The sequence below is a fragment of the Aethalodelphis obliquidens genome, unplaced genomic scaffold (assembly GCF_003676395.1).
Source record: "Aethalodelphis obliquidens isolate GAN/ISIS:26980383/991018 unplaced genomic scaffold, ASM367639v1 scaffold43, whole genome shotgun sequence".
Taxonomy (NCBI): Eukaryota; Metazoa; Chordata; class Mammalia; order Artiodactyla; family Delphinidae; genus Aethalodelphis; species Aethalodelphis obliquidens.
The window spans coordinates 7,723,440-7,740,199 of NW_020837987.1; the positions used below are offsets into that span (position 1 = coordinate 7,723,440).

Consider the following 16,760-nt stretch of genomic DNA (forward strand, 5'->3'; position numbering starts at 1 on the left):
GGCCCCACCCCTATAGAACGTTTTAAGCCCCTCCCCTTTATAATGCCCCGCCCCTCTCCGTTAGTCTCTCTCCCGAAGCCCCGCCCATTACAAACACTGCTACGTAGCTCCTCCCTTTTGGAGCTCTCCGTCGTCCAGCCCCTAAAGACAATTTACTTATAAGCTCCGCCCCCTTAGGACTTGGAAACCTCTCTTCCCTAGACCCTCTCCTTGCTCGGGCCCGCCCAGAAGGTCCTTCCTCCGTGGACCCGCCCCTTTCTTGACGCACGCGCTTGTCCGCGCCTTCGGCGTCCTCACCCTCTCCTTCCCCCTTTCCTTCCCCCAGGTCCTCCGACCCCGCCTCCTTGCAAATGCTCCCTTCTTGCCCCACCCCTTTTCGAACCTAGCCGGGCACCCAGCCCCTCCCATTTAGAACCCAAAACGTAGACCCTTGCCTCTTTAGAACCTTGAGACCAGGCTCCGTCCCGGACCCCTTCCTCATATCCTCAGGGACCAATGGCGCGGATGGGTGGGAAAGTAGGGGATCCTCTCTGGATCCTGAGAAAATGCGGGCTGGGGGGCTGTTCGCTGGAGCCAGTGCCGGGCTCTAGGACCCAGCGGGCAAGTGCGCCTGCCTCGCGCTTACCCCTCCCCCAAGCCGCCCCCTCCCCCCCACCCATCTTTCAGGTTCCCCCTCCCTCCCCCCTCGCCCCGGCTCCCGGTGCCCGTCTCTAGCGCCGCCGGAGCCAGCGAGGGAGCCGGAGCGAACAGGAGGAGGAGGAGGAGGAGGAGGAGGCCACGTCGCCACCGCTCGGAGCCCGGCCGGAGCCTCCCAGGCAGGTGCAGAGGGGGGCGAGGGGGCGGGGGCTGACAGACCGCCTGTCACGGTGAGGGGGCAGACAGCACCGCGCTGCGCCTCCTGCCCACCGGGGCACCCCCCCCGGACCCTGGCTGGAAGGACAAGGGGGTGGGGGCCCCCAAACTGCGCGGCAGCCATTTGGGGTACCAGTGTCCATTTGGGGGGCCTGGACTTCCTCGGAGGACGCCCCATTCATAAAATTCCGTACTGGACCCTCACCGTTGGGGAACTCAGGGGACCACTCCCCCCGGGAAACAGATGTGTGGGGAGCGTAGGGCATCCAGAAAGCCCGGCGTCCCATCCCAGTAGGCCCTGGTGCGGGGGGGACCCCTGCCCTCTTTCTCTGCTTCACCTGTTGTCGGGGGAGGCGGGCGGACAAAGGAAGCAGCGTCACGTGACTGCTCATTCACAAAATCCCATCCCATTGAGAAAAGGGGGCTGGGGGCGCTGCGGCCGCCCCTTCCCCTCCCCAAGGGCTGGGGAAACCCGGCAGCCTGCAGGTGGGGGAAGGGGCTAGACCTCGTTGCTGGGGTCCCTAAGGCTGGGGCGCCAAGGTCCCTGCGCTCGGCGGTAGTGAGGGGTTGGACGCTGATCCCGATTACTGGGCGGAGGGCTACGTCCCTTGAGCTGGGGGGCGGGGTAAGATGGTTCTGAAAGATGCTGGGGCGGGGAGGGAGAGGAGGAGGGATCAATTCCCCCCGCCCCCCACCCCCCGCAATCTCTGCCCCTTGCCTTTCCTCGGCAGGGGCCTGAGAGAGCAGGCTTGATTTTTGTGAATGAAATGCTCTCTGGATGTGTCTCGGTCGCCCGTTTCTGGCTTCCTCTGCCTCCATCTCCCTTTCGGCCTGTCTCTGGCCATTTCTGGTTCTCTCCCTGCTCCCTGCCCATCTCCCGTTGCTGGGTGACTCAGTGAGCTTTGCATCCGGTCTCATTCATAAATCCGGGAAGGGGTGGGGGGGAAGAGAGCCTGGGTTTCTCACCCAGCCAGTGGCCTGGGCGGCAGGGTGCGGAGGCAGTGTAGGGGGGACTGGAGCTGAGTTGATGGGCTCTAAGAAAATACATATGCGCAGGCACCCAGCTGTGAGGGGGACGATGGGTGGGGCCGTGGGTACGTGCTGAGGGAGGAGAAGGAGACAGGGTTGATAGGGGATGAGCAGGAGGAGGAAGGGAAGTGGAAGAGCAAAGCTATGGGGGTGAGGATGGGAAAGATGGGGAAAGGGAGGAAAGGTGGGTATGGAGAAAAAAGGTAGATATGGAGAAGAAGGTAGGCATGGGAGAAAAGAGATGGCAAGAGGAAGAAAGAAGCCATGCTGGAAGAAGGTGGGCATAAGAGAGGTGACGGGTATGGGGAGACAGTGGGCCTAGGGGAGGAGGTGGGTGTGGAAGGTAAGGTGAGTAGGGGTGGCTAAGGGTGCAGTAGATCCAGCTGTGAGGGATGAAGAGCAGAGATGAGGGTTGGGGGAACACTGAATTGGAGAGCAGGATTGACGCTCACTGACCCTGTTGTCCCTGTCCCCCCACCTCCTCCAGGTACATGGTTCGGGTCCGAGCCGTGGTGATGGCCCGAGATGACTCCAGTGGGGGCTGGCTGCCTGTGGGGGGCGGGGGCCTCAGCCAGGTGAGCGTATGTCGGGTCCGAGGGGCCAGGCCCGAGGGGGGGGCCCGCCAGGGGCACTACGTCATCCACGGGGAGCGCCTCCGGGACCAGAAAGTGAGCCACCCTGGGGCGTGGGGGTAGGGTGAGGGTGTGGGGAAGTAGGGGAATGGGACTGGGGATGTAGAGGTGAGGTCAGGTCATCTCGCAGCACCGGGGTGTGGGATGGAGTTGGAAGCATATCTGTCCTCTGTCTGAGAGTGGGGAGTTTGGGGACTATTGGGGGTATTAAGCAGGTCCTGTCCACTGCCGTTGCCTGCTGGACTGTCACAGCAGCCTCGCACTGGTCTCTTTGCCCTTCTGCTGCTCCCTCCCCCAACCTCAGTCTGTTCAAAAGGGGCTGGGCTAACACCTGACTCAGATCCTATCCCTCCTCGGCTCGGAACCCTCCCCGTGGCTCCATCTTGCTCAGAGATTCTCATCACGAGGATTTTACACCACTGGCCCCTGTCTGCCCTAAGTGTATGGAGGCATTTGGTGGGGGGACCGTCTGGAAGTGTCCAGTAGGGTTTACAATCCTAATGTGGGTTCAGCAGGAATGTTCTGGGCTGTCTGGCCTGAAATGGAAAGAGAATGTTGACGTTGCAGCTGGGGGTGTAGTAGAAAGGTTTGGATCGTTTGAAAAGGCTTGGAGTAAGGGTTGAATTTCAGAGCAAGGATCGGAAGGAACAATGTAGGGGGGTTTGAAATGGTGTCAAAGAATATAGTGTTGTTGGGCAAAAAGATGAGGGAACTTCTAGGGTGTTGACCAGCATCTGAGGGGAAATATGTGGGAGTTTGTTAAGAATTGGGGGATAATATTTGGGGAGCTTATTGGGGCATCAGAAGGGGATTAACAATAACATTTTGAGATGTTCAGTAAAATTTGGGGAGTATGATTGAGTCACATGGGGGATATTGGCTCTCAGAAAGAGGTTGACTCATTTTTTGAGGCATTCAATAAAATTTGGGATTCCTATTGAGATATGGGGCAGGGGGTGGTTAGGAAAATGTAGGGATCAAGGGGTTTGGGGGAAATATTGGAGTATCAGAGGTGTGCCCAGTGAAGTTGGGGAGTGGTATTGGGGTGTTGATCAGGGTTCAAGGGTACACCTAGGGTTGAGAAATGAAGTTTGTGGGATGCTCTGGTATAGAGTCTGGGGAAGTCACAGGCATGGCTGGAAGGGGGGATATCTGACCTGGTCCCTTCCTGCCCCCCTCAGACCACCTTGGAGTGTACCCTGCGGCCAGGCTTGGTTTACAACAAGGTGAACCCCATCTTCCATCACTGGAGCCTGGGTGACTGCAAGTTTGGGCTGACGTTTCAGAGTCCGGCAGAGGCTGATGAGTTCCAGAAGAGCCTGCTGGCAGCACTGGCTGCACTGGGTCGAGGTGAGTGGTGCAGGTGGTGGGCATTGGTGGTGGTGGGGGGGGGCTGGGGTGGAGGGTGGGAGAAGCCGGGCCCAGGGAACTCACTCTCTGCCTTTCTCCCTGCCCCAGGCTCGCTCACCCCCTCCTCCTCCTCCTCCTCTTCCTCCTCCCCTTCCCAGGATACCGCAGACACTCCCTGCCCTCTGACGGTGAGTCTCCAGGAGGCAGCTCTGCTGGGAGGGCAGGGGTTTCTTACTATGCTACAAACATTCTTGAGCACCTACTGGGTATCCAGCACCATGCCACGTGCTGGGCACACGAATTGGGGCCCAAACAATAGTGTCAATTTTGATCCCAGTTATTCTAGTTTTTCTGTTCTATCCTGATTTATATGTTCATTCAAGGGTATTTATTGAACACCTTGAATAAGAAGTGTTTTAAGCACTGGGGATACATCAGTGAACAAAACAAAGTCCCTTTCCTCGAGGAGCTTCTATTCTAGTGTGGAAAGGCAGAAAAAATATTAAGGTACACTATAAAAATGAATAAATATTAAAAGCAAATGGATGAACAAATTAATGGGAAATCCATCCTTCTTAGGGGTACAAACCTTGGAGTCATCCTTGCCTCCTCTCCTCTTTTATGCCCCTCATCTAATCTGTCAGCAAATATTGGCTCCACTTTCTTTCTTTTTTTTTTTTTAAATTTGGCCACACTGCATGGCTTGTGGGATCTTAGTTCCCAGACTGGGGATTGAACCCAGGCCCTGGCAGTGAAAGCGCTGAGTCCTAACCACTGGATTTCCAGGGAATTCCCTGGTTCCACTTTCAAAATGATCGGAATGTGCCTCCAACCTGGTTACTGTTCAACCTCATCTCCCCACTGGACCATCTCATCAACTGCCCCCTCCCCACCATCTCCTTTCCCCACACACAGAGAGGGACCCTATTGACATCTAAGTCAAATCATGGATATCTCCCACTTACAACCCTACCCAGGCTCCATCTCACTCGTGGTAAAGGACAAAGTCCTCACAGTGGCACATAAGATCCCACACAATCTGGCCTCCTATTACTCTCCCTCATGCTCACCTGGCTTTAGCCACACTGGCCTCCTACTGGTACTCCAAAAGGGCAGGCGCATTCCTGTCTCAGCGCCTTTGCACTCGCCGTTCCTCTGTCTTAGAACACTCTTCCCCAAATTTCCACATGGCTTATTCCCTTATTTCCTTCAGGGCTTTACACACACATCACCTTAGTGAGGCCCTCCCTGAGTAACCTGTTTAAAATCTCCCAGTGCTCCTTATCCTACTCTTTATCCCCACCTTCTAAGATATTTTTTGTATTTCCTCTCCCAATAGACAGTTTTCTTATCAATGACTTTACTGTCCATCTCTCATGCTAGCATGTCAGCTCCAGGAGGGCAAGGATCTTTTGTTGCTTTCTTGCTGCATCTTCAATGCTTAAAACAGTGCCTGGTAGACAGTAAGTGTTCAGTAAATATGTGTTGAATAAATTGATTGAATGAATAAATGCACATAATGTCGGATTCGATTTGGCATTTGCTGGGGTACAGTGGGAGTTGCTCGAGAACACTTGGAAGAACAAAACTGGTTCCCTGGGCAGAAAAGGGAGATTCCCAGGGTAATGGGAGATGCAGGTGGGTCTACAAAGTCACACAGACAGGTCCCACTTATTGAGCACTTACTCAGGAAAGATGCTGTGCTCTCCATGCTCCATCTCACACCCTCCCGATGGCCTTTGTGAGCCTGGCATGTCGTGGGTGCTCAATGAATGTTTATTGAAGATAGTAATCGGATGAGGTGGGAATTATTCCCAAGTTACAGCAAGGAAACCAAGGGTCTGAGAAGCTCGTAAAGGACAGAGCTTGGTTTGGATGGGAAGGAACACATTCCAGGTGGGTGGAACTGCCCCAGTAAAGGTGTGGTGGTGGGAAGGAGGCAGGAAGGCAGCTGACAGCCAAGGGAGAGGGCTTCTGAGAAGGGAGGTTGGTTTGATGTTCTGTAGGTTGGTGAGCTGAGCAGATAAGAAGAGAAAGTCAAATAATAATAACCATTTCCAGCCCTTCCTGTACTTCAGGCATGTTTATGCCCTTTACAGTGGGTCCTAACCACATCGTTACGAATAGACAATATTATGATCCCCATTTTACAGAAGAGGAAACTGAGGCTCAAAGAGCTGAGCTCACTTGCCGGAGGTCACACAACCAGTCAGTGGCAGAGCCGGGGCTTGAACCCAGGCCTGTCTGGCCGCAGAGCCCTCGCTCACAATGGGAGGGGGTCTATGTAAGGGCATCGGCTGTGCCAGGGGTCCCGGCTCTGAGGCCGCCAATCTCCCCCAGTCCCACGTGGACAGCGACTCCTCCTCCAGTCACAGCCACCAGGAGACGCCTCCCACCGCAGCGGCGGCCCCCATCGTCACCGTGGAGTCAGCTTCTGGCTTCGGGCCGGCCACGCCCCCCCAGCGCCGCCGCTTGTCAGCTCAGGTGCGACCTCCGACCCCCGGTGAAATAAGGCCGGGCGCTGGGGTCCCGAAAGTGGGCGGGAACTGAGGCCGCAGAGGGGCAAGAAACCACAGATTCTAAGGGATGGCTGACCCGACTTACGGCGGGGGAGCTTAGGCCTGGGTTCCTCGGAAGGTTGGGTGAGGGCTTCCTGCGTCTCCTGCGCTCTTGGAGACTGGAAAGTTCTGAATTCCACAGAGGTTTAGGGGACGACTCGGACAATGACTATATTAGGAAGTTGGTGGTACTCGTGGAAGGAGTCCTTTAGTGCTTAATTCACGAGGGGTAGGGCTCAGTATCCAAGGGGTAAAAGGGACCTGGGGACCAGACTCCTGCGTCCTGAAGGAGGAGACGGCTGGGGTCCAGGAGTCTTGAATCAGAGAGTAGAGGGGGCTGGGTACTGGGACCCCGGATCTTGAGAGAGGGCAGGACTGAGAGCCTGGACCACTGGGTCCTTAAGGTGTGGGTTTGGTTCCCGGAGTCTTCTGTCGGTCCCTAGATGTCCTCTGTCCCTGGGAGGGGAGTGGGCTGAGGACTTACAAGTCTGAGTACCGGACCCAGGCAGTCAGGATACCAGGGCAGGATCCTAGGATGAATGACGCCTGTGGCTGGGTCTGTGGATTCTCGGGTCTTCTAAGGCCGGGATGGATTGTGGTGGGATGTGGGGCATCACAGACCCCGCTAACTTCTTCTCCTTTGTCTTCGTCCCGCAGAGCTACCCTCCGCTCCTACCGTTCACGGGGATTCCGGAGCCTTCAGAACCCCTGGCCGGGACAGGGGGGCTGGGCTGGGGCGGCCGCGGCTATGAGGATTACCGGCGAGCTGGGCCACCCGCACCCCTCGCCCTATCCACCTGCGTCGTGCGCTTCGCCAAGACCGGCGCGTTGAGGGGCGCAGCCCTGGGGCCCCCCACAGCCCTGCCCGCCCCTCTCACCGAGGCTGCGCCTCCAGCACCCCCGATTCGCCCACCCCCGGGCCCCGGCCCGGCCCCTGCACCTACCAAGGCCTCCCCGGAGGCGGAGGAGGCGGCGCGCTGCGTGCACTGCCGCGCGCTCTTCCGCCGTCGCGCCGACGGGCGTGGCGGCCGCTGCGCCGAGGCCCCGGACCCGGGTCGCCGGCTGGTGCGGCGTCTCAGCTGCCTGTGGTGCGCCGAGAGCTTGCTCTACCACTGCCTGTCGGATGCCGAGGGCGACTTCTCGGACCCGTGCGCCTGCGAGCCGGGCCACCCGCGCCCCGCCGCGCGCTGGGCCGCGCTGGCCGCACTCTCCCTCGCCGTGCCCTGCCTCTGCTGCTACGCGCCCCTGCGCGCATGCCACTGGGTCGCAGCGCGATGCGGCTGCGCAGGCTGCGGGGGTCGCCACGAGGAGGCGGCGCGGTGAGGACGGCCTGGTGGGTCCGGTAGCCGGACCGAGGACCCAAAATTGAGGGTCCAGGACCCCGGACTCCGTTCGGACCCCAAACCCAAACCTAGACACACCCGGAACTTGGAGCTTGAGTTTGGATTGAGGGACCCCAGACCTGGAACCTGGACCCCAAATGTAGGACTGAGAGACCCCAGAACCAGCTTCATTGGGATGTCTCTCCAAGAGGTCCCAGGCATCCTGAGTTCTGGCGTCCCCGTTCTCCATCCCCACTCCGCCCCGCTCTGGCCTAGACTGAGCAGATTCCAGGGATGCCCAGACTCTTCACCTCAGGCAGGCAGGGGAGCACACGGATCCCTGAGAATCGGGCTCTGAATCCTGACTCACTGTTCAAATTACCAATCTAGACCCAGTCATGCCTGGCACCATGAACCCTCAAATTACAACCCCAGAATTAGGAGTTGCCGGTACCTGACCCTGCCTGTATACAATTACTCCCAGATCTTGAGACCCTAAGACCCAGAATCACCCCTAAATCGTTCCTGAATGCTCACCTAAAACTCGGAGCACCTGTATCTGAGATGTTCTTGTAGCCCCAGGACTTCTTAGATACCAAATCCTCTTAAGATACTCTGAGTCCTTGGATGTGCTCAAACGGATGTTCTCTGACCCAAATGACTTGGGAGACCCATCTCAGAGCCCCCCCTCCCCACACGCACACTGCCCAAGATCCAGAATTAAGACTCCAAGATGCTCTGTGAGCCAGGGATCAAAGAAGTCTGTAGACCACCGACACCAAGCCTGTGTTCCCAGGAGCTTTCGACTTCATATGTAGGACTCTGAGATGCCTAGTCCCGCAGGTGTAAGACTGGAGGCAACCAACACCTCAGGGCCCAACACATTGGTCCCAACCTCTCAGATAGCCCTCTTCCAATCCTCCTTGGACTTGCATTTCAAGCCCCAGAATGTCCTGGAATCTTTGGCTTCTTCGTACCCACAAATTCCCCAATCCACTAAAGGCTGGGAGCCCAGCTCCCACAAGATGGGATGTTCATGGCAACTCAGACCTCTGACCCTTTGCCCCTGAGTGACCCCAAGGTGCTTTAGGAGCACTAGATCCAAGACCCCAAGGTGCCATTGACCCCCAAATTCAGCACTCAAGCCTACACAATATTGGGATCGTCCCTGACCCAAGACCTTGGTCCCTCCATACCAGAGACAAATCTGAGGCTCCCTGGGACCCTAGCACCTTCAGATCCCAGATTTCTTTGGACCCAAACCTCTCTAGCCTGATACTTCCCAGGCCCAGCTTGTGCATCCCCTGAGACCTGCTGCCCATTGAATCCTGCCATCCATACGCCCCTGAAACCCCAAGTTCCCAGACACTGGAATTCTAGTCCCAAGGGCTCCAGCCCAAGCTCTCAGTATCCCACAGAACTACCCCTTTACCCTAAGGGGAAAAAAACATTTTGAGGTAATGTTCCTGGATTCCAGGACCACCCAAGAGCACCCCTGCTCCCACCTCTAGGACCCAGCGTTGCTGTAGATGATTGTGCAGGCTGTTCATGAAGCAGAGGCACACAGCCAAGGTGGTGAGTGGGGCTGGCCATGCTGTGCCCTCAGAGGAAGGCGGGCATTGCACAAAGGCAACTAGATATGGCTCTATTGGCACAAAGGCCACACACACACACACACACACACACACACACCACACACACACACACACGCACACACACACACACACACACGCCAGCCTTGCAGACTCTCTTCCAAGCCCAACTTTGAGTCCTAGCCCTAGTCCAAGCCTTTTATGATCTGCCCCTCTGTTAACTCCTTCTCTTCCATTTCAGAGTTGGGGGTTGTTTCGGAAAGTTTGAAAGCGTGGTTCATGGCCCATCGAGAGTCCTCTTCTGGGGAAGGGGGATTCCAAGGTCACTTTCCCCTGAGTGGAATGGGACTTCTAGTGTACCACAGATCTGATGGCCTCCTGCGTGGGGGGGGGGGGGGGTATCACGGTCTTGGAGCAACACAATCTCAATGTTGTACGGGCTTGGGACCTGCATCTGGTCCCGAGCACCTTGAAATGTGCACTTACCTTTCCTCATTACCCAGACTGGGATAGCCTTGTGGGGGTTCAAGGGATAGGTCAAGGGGGCCAGAGGGGTGGATCCTCCTGTCACTTCCTTTAAATTATTAACTATTTATTATATCCGGAACCTGTGAGATTCAGCTCTCTCAAGCAGACCCTGGGATGGGTGAGAGAAAAGGGGGGTGTCCCTCCCATCTCCACTCTGCCCAGCTCTCATCACTGTCAGACCCACCAGAGCTGAGGGCGGAGGGACTGGAGGCTGGGGCAGCCTGGGTCCCCATCCCCCTCTCTGTGCCTCGGTCTCCTCCCTTCCGTGGTGGGCGGGGGGAAGCTCCATTCTTAACCTACCTCGTTTTGGGGAGGGGTGGGACGGGGGACCAGAGTGCTGTAAGGTGCTGCGGGATCTGCGGATGAAGTGGGGGGCTGGGGGACGGTTCCCTGGCTCCCACCTCCCAGCACCGCCTCTCCCAGGTCTCCCAGTCCTGCTCCCTGCTGATACCCACCTCTGATCCATGATTACTCTTCATCACCCCTAGATCAGGGGTGCATGGAGGGATGACCCTGGGAGCCAGGAAGACCTCAGACCCTGGAGCCCCCAGGCCCAATTTCCCAGCTGCTTGCCCCTCAGATTGGATGCTTGGCCCCCATACTCGGGAGAGGCACCCCGACATTTATCTTCCTGATCTTGATTCTAAGCCAGTCTGTGACCTCAATGTTGTTATCAGGGCAGGCTGAAGTAGCGGGGGATGATGCGGGCCGAAGACCCAGCCTTGTCATCGGGGGAGGGGGCATGAGATATCGGCTCCAAGAAATGTCTGTGACAAAGTCTCAGCCTGTGTTCTTTATTTGCATTGATGCACCCCATCCATTCACCTTCCTGAACCACCAGACCAGTCCCCTACCCAAATCCTCCTTTCCCCTTCCCATCCTTTAGTCCCAAGCAGATCCTCCAGCTGAATCTTATACCTCCAGTCACTCTACATTTATTGGACACCCTTTTTATTGGCGCTGGGGATAAGGCAGTGAACAGAACAGACAAAAATTGGGGAATTCCCTGGCGGTCCAGTGGTTAGGACTCCACATCACTTTCACTGCCAAGGGTGCAGTTTCAATCCCTGGTTGGGAAACTAAGATCCCTCAAGCCACGAGGCCAGAACAGACAAAATCCTTTCCCACAAGGAACTTATGAGCCTTATAGTGAAGGAGACAACATGTTAGAAATGATACATACTATAAAGAAAAAATAAAGTGGAGATGGGGGATACAGGCAGTTGTAGCTGGGGTGGTCAGGGAGTCCCCACTAAGGAGCTGGCGTTTGAATAAAGCCCTGAAGGAGGTGAGGGGGTCTTGTGGATGTCTGCAGGAAGAGCACTCCAGGTAAAGGGGACAGTTGTGCGAGGCCCTGAGGGAGAAGCATGCCTGGTAAGTCTGCGGGACATCAAGGGAGCTGGACGGGGGGAGGCAAGGAGGAGGGTGCTTAGGAGATGAAGGCTGAAAGGTGACAGGGAGGATCTGTGGGGCCTTGCAAGCTACTGCATGGACTTTTCTGCTCACCCGGAGTGAGGTGGAGCTACAGGAAGGCTCCAAGCATGGGAGGGATGTAACCTGACTCAGGTATTCATAGGTTCCCATTTGCTGCCTGTGGGGGACAGATACTGGGGAGGAGGGGCTGTGGAGACATGGTGAAGGCTGCTGGGATGGTCTAGGGGGGACAGTGGTGCACAGGACGAGGGTGAGAACAGTGGAGGCGGGGAGAAGTGGGCAAGATACTGGATCTGTTTTGAAGGTCAAGTTCACCAATTTAGATATGGAGTACACTATAAAGAGTAGAGTCAAGGTTACGACTCCAAGGCTTTGGCCTGATCACTTTTTAGTATTTTATTAAGGTCAACAAATGCCCCCTGAGTACCCAGCCTTGGGGTACGCAGGACTATGGAGGAAACAGATTAAGGGTAGGCTCTGCCCTGGAGAAACAGGTTCTGGCCCTTTTCTTCCCTGAGGCTCTACTCTCAGTTCACTCCCACTCCCAGTAGAACTACAGAAACTACAGGAGACCAGGATAGAGTCGGGAAGAGAGTAAACCTGGAACAATAATTTTAACAACAGCTACAAAAACAAGAGCAGTAATAACAATAGTAGTAGGTTAAGTGGTTAAAAGCACGGACTTTGGAATCAGATCTGAATTTGGAGTCCTGGCACCACCATGCATTCACTCTATGATTCATCCTCTCTGCATCACAGTTTTCTCTTCCATAAAATAGAGATAAGATACTTAGCCCAGTAGCACACACGAAATGCTCAATATATGTTAGTCATTTTTAATAGAGTACCCCGTAGATGTCTGCTAAGCACTAATCCTCACAAACAACTGTAAAATGTAGGCGTTATTACCCTCATTACACAGATGTGAAGAAATTTGGCAGGAACACAATGGTGGTGAATGGTGGAGTCAAATCCTAACCTTTGCCTGCAGACAAGATTGCACTCCTAGGGTGCAATCTCTTAATCACCATAATATATTGCACCTGCTCCCTCTCTCCAAGGCTCAGGGGGGCAGAGGGGTGAAGGTCCAACGGACTAACTCGGTTTGGTGTGTGTGTGTGTGTAGCTGGGATTCCTGGGTCCCCGACAGAATTCCAACTCTAAGTAGGAAAGGAGGGAAAGAGTTTCTGGACTTGGAGAGGAGTTGGGAGAACAACACTTGGTCAAAGTTGCTTTAAAAGCAGAGGGCATTTGAGGGAGGCTGAGGAAAAGGAAGCCGAAGTTGCTTCTATGTCGCAGCAGTAGCGACATCGCTGGTCTGTCGCGACAGCCGGGATTCAGAACGCCCGCTGGGGGTTTCCAGTGTCCTGACTGCTTACCCGAAGGGCGGTGCTCTACTGCTCGGCTCTGGAGGCGAGCCCGGGGGCGGGTTCTGCCTCCTTCTGCACCAATTGAAATGACGAAGGCCCTTAGCAAGAAGAGGCTGATTGGTCAGTTACGGGGGGGTGGGGACGCACGCCACTCCTGGGGCGGAGCTTCCCACCGACCGGCAGGGGGAGCGCGCGCCGGGCGAAGGGGCTACAGTTTCATGGAGGGGGCGGAGGCGGAGGAGCGGGAGTGGGCCGCGGTGGTCCGGGACCTGCTGGCGCTGGGGTAAGGGGAGCGGGCTGTGGCTGGGGGTGCAGGAAGGGGCAGGTTTGCCCTCAGAAATTCCTACTAACCTCCCCCACCCCCTCCCGCTGCCTCGGCCGCGCCGCAGGTATGAGGGTTTTTCGGGGGCGGCGTCGCTGGGAACCTCGTGCCCAGACTTCAGGGCTCTGTGCGCGCGGCTGGCGGCGGAGCTGGCGACTCTGGGTGCCCTGGAGCGGCAGCGAGAGGAGGGCACGGAGGCGCTGAACGCCGGCGACGGTACGCATGGAGCGGGAGGCTGGGAATGTCGGAGCCATGGGTGGCGCCGCCACGCCCTGACATCTCCCGCCTCCAGCAGGTTCTGTTCCCGAGGAGGAATTCCTGCGACAGTTGGCCGGCCTGTTGCGGGAGTTGCACTGCCCAGACCGCAAGCTCTGCGGCGGGAACTGCGGGGCCTCGCTGCGGGAGCCCGGCGTGCGCCTGCGCCTGCTGCGTGAGCAGGGGGCTGGCCGGGATGCGGAAGTGGGCGAGGCTACAGCCTCGAGGGGGGCGGGCTCTGCGCGTTGAGGGGGAGCCGGGATCCCGAAGGGGCGTGGTCAGAATTTTGAGACCAGCAAGAGGGCCGGACGGAGGTGGGTGGGGTCCGAACCCTGGGCTAGGCTAAGGGCTCTGCGATGGGCGGGGTTAGTATTTTGATGGTGGGTTTTGAAGCTCACGTGGGTTGGGTTAGACGGAGCGGGACAGGAGGTTCCGAAGTGGGCAGGGTTTGAAAATCTGCAGAGGGAGCTGGGTCTCGAAGTGAGTGGGGCTTATTCTGGAGGTAGAAGCAGGATTCTAGGTGGGCGGAACTAGGAGGCGGGAGGTTTTGAAGCCGCTTGAACTTTTTGACCCCGGTAGGTGGGGTGGCAGCCCTCCTTGATTGGACTGCTCCTTTCCCCTACTTTTAGGCTTTCTCTGCTCGGAGGTCCAGGCTGCTCGCCTCCTCCGCCTGCAGTCCCGTCTGGATCCCAGCCCTGAGCAGTCCGGTGTGGAGGGAGCAGAGGAGGGATCTGGCCTGGTCCAGGAAATGGTCCTTACTCTCCAAGCGCTGGGGCTGCCTAGACCCATGCCGGGGACCCCAGCCAGCCAGCTGCTTCGAGACTTGCATGCCAAGGTAGAGGGCTGGAGCCCCCTCCGCACCCGGCTCACCTCACTCTCCTCGTAGGGGGGACAGCCCCCTCTTCAAAAGTGGCTCTGGGAGGAGTGCACAGCCACGGATGTTTCCTAGAACTGTGACTGCCATTCTTGGTTCTGTGGCCGGGGTCCTCAGGGTCGTGGGGAACTGGGGTCCACGGAGGAGTCTATCCGATTTCTGCCCAGTCAACCCCAGCCTCCTTCTTCTCTCATCAGATCGCAGAGCTGCTGCCTTCCCTGCCCGCAGGGTCCCTAAAGCCTCTCCTCAGCTACCCGCTGGATGCACCTAGATGGGTAAGGCTGTGTATGGCTGTATGTATGTGAACAGAGGTGGGAGTGAGGGGGGCCCCTGGCATGACTGAGACCTTTTCCCCCAGGAAGCATTGGAGTCTCTGCACCAAAGCCTGCGAGATCAGTACTGCTGCCGCCGCTGCCTCCTCCTCAAGCGCCTGGACCTCACAACATCTGCTTTCCACTGGAGTGATCGGGCAGAGGTGTGGGCAGAAGACCAAGGCAGGAGCAGTTGTGAAGGCTGCAGCTGCAGGGAGGAGACATGAGGGCCAGGGACATTTTAGAATCTTGTGAGGTTCGGGGGTCTTGCTGGTTCTGAGGCCCAGGACATTTTAGAATCTTGTGAGGTTTGGGGGTCTGGAATCTCAGGGAATTCCCTGGTCTGATCTGGGAGTGTATTTAGAGCAATACTCCTTACTAAAAGATGTGGGAAGTGCACAACATTGTAAGTCAACTATACTTCGATAAAGCAACCAAACAAGAAACATAATGAGATATTAAAAAAGAAAAAAAGATGTGGGAAGTGAGGCCCTGAGACAGGAAGAGATGCTTTCAAGATTACAGATCCCATCTGGGGAGGTCTCGTGGGCACGTTCTCCATGTCTACCCCTACTCACTAGGCCCAAGGAGAGGCCATGAAGGCAGTGCTGATCCCAATTCGAGAGGCTCTGACCCCAGAATCGGATGTCTCCATTGCACACGTCCTGGCTGCTCGAGCTGACCTGTCACGCCTTGTCCCAGCCACCAGCAAGACTGCCCGCCGAGGGACCTGCTGTGCTATCCACAAGGTGAACACCTGGGGATGGGGAAGGGCCCCAGCATCCTTGGCCTTCAAACTGGCCTTTTAGCCTTTGCTTGTACAAACCTTGTCCTCTTCTGCCTGGGCTCCTGCTCTCGCCTTCTCCTTGGGTTCCTGGCCTCTGGACTCACGACCTCTAATCTGCCCCCTCCACATGGCAGTTAGAAGGATGTTTCTAACTCAAACATCTGACCATGTCCCTCCCTAGCTCAAAACCCTTCTATGGCTCCCCAGTGCCTTCAGAACAAAGTCTACCTATTTACTGAGGCCCTGCCCACCTCTCCTGCTTTGGCTTAGAATCCTCTCCCACCACTCACCCTGTCCGCTGTATTGGGTTTTAACCATTTTTAAAGCAAAACTACCCTCTGTTCAAATGATTACGTATTTAGCCTGCATTGGGAGTAAGGAGTGTTAACCACTGGACCACCAAGGAAGTCCCAGCATCTGCCCTTCCTTTTTCAACCTCATGCTGTTCTCTTGGCTCTCTAGCCCCCTTGTCCAAGATATTTTTCTTCTCTGCAACTCAAGTCTAATCACCTCTCAGGTGCTTATGGGCAGCGTTCCAGACCGGGGGGGCCGCCCAAATGAGCTGGAGGCTCCCATGCCCAGCTGGCAGAGCAGAAGAGAGGACAGAGGCGGGCGGAAGGCAGGCCGCCAGTGCTGGGGCCGCAAGAAGAAGAAGTAAAGGGGGACTGGTGGTTGGAGGAGGGGTCCTTCATGATGTGCTGACATTGATAATCTCTGAGGAGCCACTGTGAGGGTTTCTCTTGGCACCTGGCACCCCAGCCCCATATCCCCTGTTCCTCAGGTCCCAAATGTCCTCCCCACATCTACCATTCAACACCAAGGACCATGTTCTCTGGAAAATAAATTTAATTCATTAATTTTTTAAAATTTATTTATTTTTGGCTGTGTTAGGTCTTTGTTGCTGCACGTGGCTTTCTCACTGCGGTGGCTTCTCTTATTGCAGAGCATGGGCTCTAGGTGCACGGGCTTCAGTAGTTGTGGCACTCGGGCCCAGTAGTTGTGGCTCGTGGGCTCTAGAGTGCAGGCTCAGTAGGTGTGGCGCATAGGCTTAGTTGCTCCCGCGGCATGTGGGATCTTCCCGGACCAGGGATCGAACCTGTGTCCCCTGCATTGGCAGGCGGATTCTTAACCAATGCGCCACCAGGGAAGTCCTAAATTTAATTTATGACAGCCCTCGGACCTATCTCTGTGGGGGCCAGGTCAGGGGTGCTCAGGTTTGAGGAAAGGTAGGGGGTCTCTGTCCGCTGGGTCTGAACAGGCCCCTGCTGCTCTGACCTTTAAAGCCCTTTGCTCTTCAGCAACATCTTTCCCTCCCAGTGGGCATGGGGGAGGAGACATGCAGGCATTGGGCAAACATCTGTCAGGTACCCACCACGTGCCAGCCATGTGCTAGGCATTGGGGTTACAGATAATAATAACCGCTGGTCTCCCGGAGCTGACCTTTCTGGTGAGGAAGGGCAGACGAGAAAGTTTAGTTTGTCAGATGGGAAAGGGCTTTGAAGAGGAATAAAGCAAGAAGGCGGGATTGGGACCGTGGTGGGATT

General features: G+C 56.4%; 2 protein-coding genes across 6 annotated transcripts; both read left to right on the forward strand.

The window, feature by feature from the left end:
* The first annotated feature begins 222 nt into the window (after positions 1-222).
* On the forward strand, positions 223-9,403 carry SPRED3 (sprouty related EVH1 domain containing 3). Of its 4 annotated transcripts, none has more exons than XM_027079436.1 (6): positions 223-819; positions 2,369-2,549; positions 3,695-3,863; positions 3,972-4,051; positions 6,204-6,347; positions 7,079-9,403. In XM_027079436.1, exons 2-6 carry the CDS (start codon positions 2,373-2,375, stop codon positions 7,742-7,744), a joined length of 1,236 nt encoding a protein of 411 aa, XP_026935237.1. In that variant the 5' UTR covers positions 223-819; positions 2,369-2,372; the 3' UTR covers positions 7,745-9,403. The 4 variants fall into 4 exon arrangements, with proteins under 4 accessions (XP_026935237.1, XP_026935239.1, XP_026935236.1 ...); XM_027079438.1 differs by having other exon boundaries at positions 244-819; positions 2,369-2,456; XM_027079435.1 differs by lacking the exon at positions 223-819 and having other exon boundaries at positions 1,546-2,549.
* Positions 9,404-12,519: 3,116 nt separating this feature from the next.
* On the forward strand, positions 12,520-16,087 carry TSLIG3C (tRNA splicing ligase complex subunit 3C). 2 transcript variants are annotated; one of them, XM_027079439.1, is made up of 8 exons: positions 12,829-12,950; positions 13,057-13,205; positions 13,285-13,419; positions 13,874-14,079; positions 14,316-14,393; positions 14,477-14,593; positions 15,011-15,178; positions 15,734-16,087. In XM_027079439.1, exons 1-8 carry the CDS (start codon positions 12,886-12,888, stop codon positions 15,872-15,874), a joined length of 1,059 nt encoding a protein of 352 aa, XP_026935240.1. In that variant the 5' UTR covers positions 12,829-12,885; the 3' UTR covers positions 15,875-16,087. The 2 variants fall into 2 exon arrangements, with proteins under 2 accessions (XP_026935241.1, XP_026935240.1); XM_027079440.1 differs by lacking the exon at positions 15,734-16,087 and having other exon boundaries at positions 12,520-12,950; positions 14,481-14,593; positions 15,011-15,137.
* Positions 16,088-16,760: the final 673 nt, after the last annotated feature.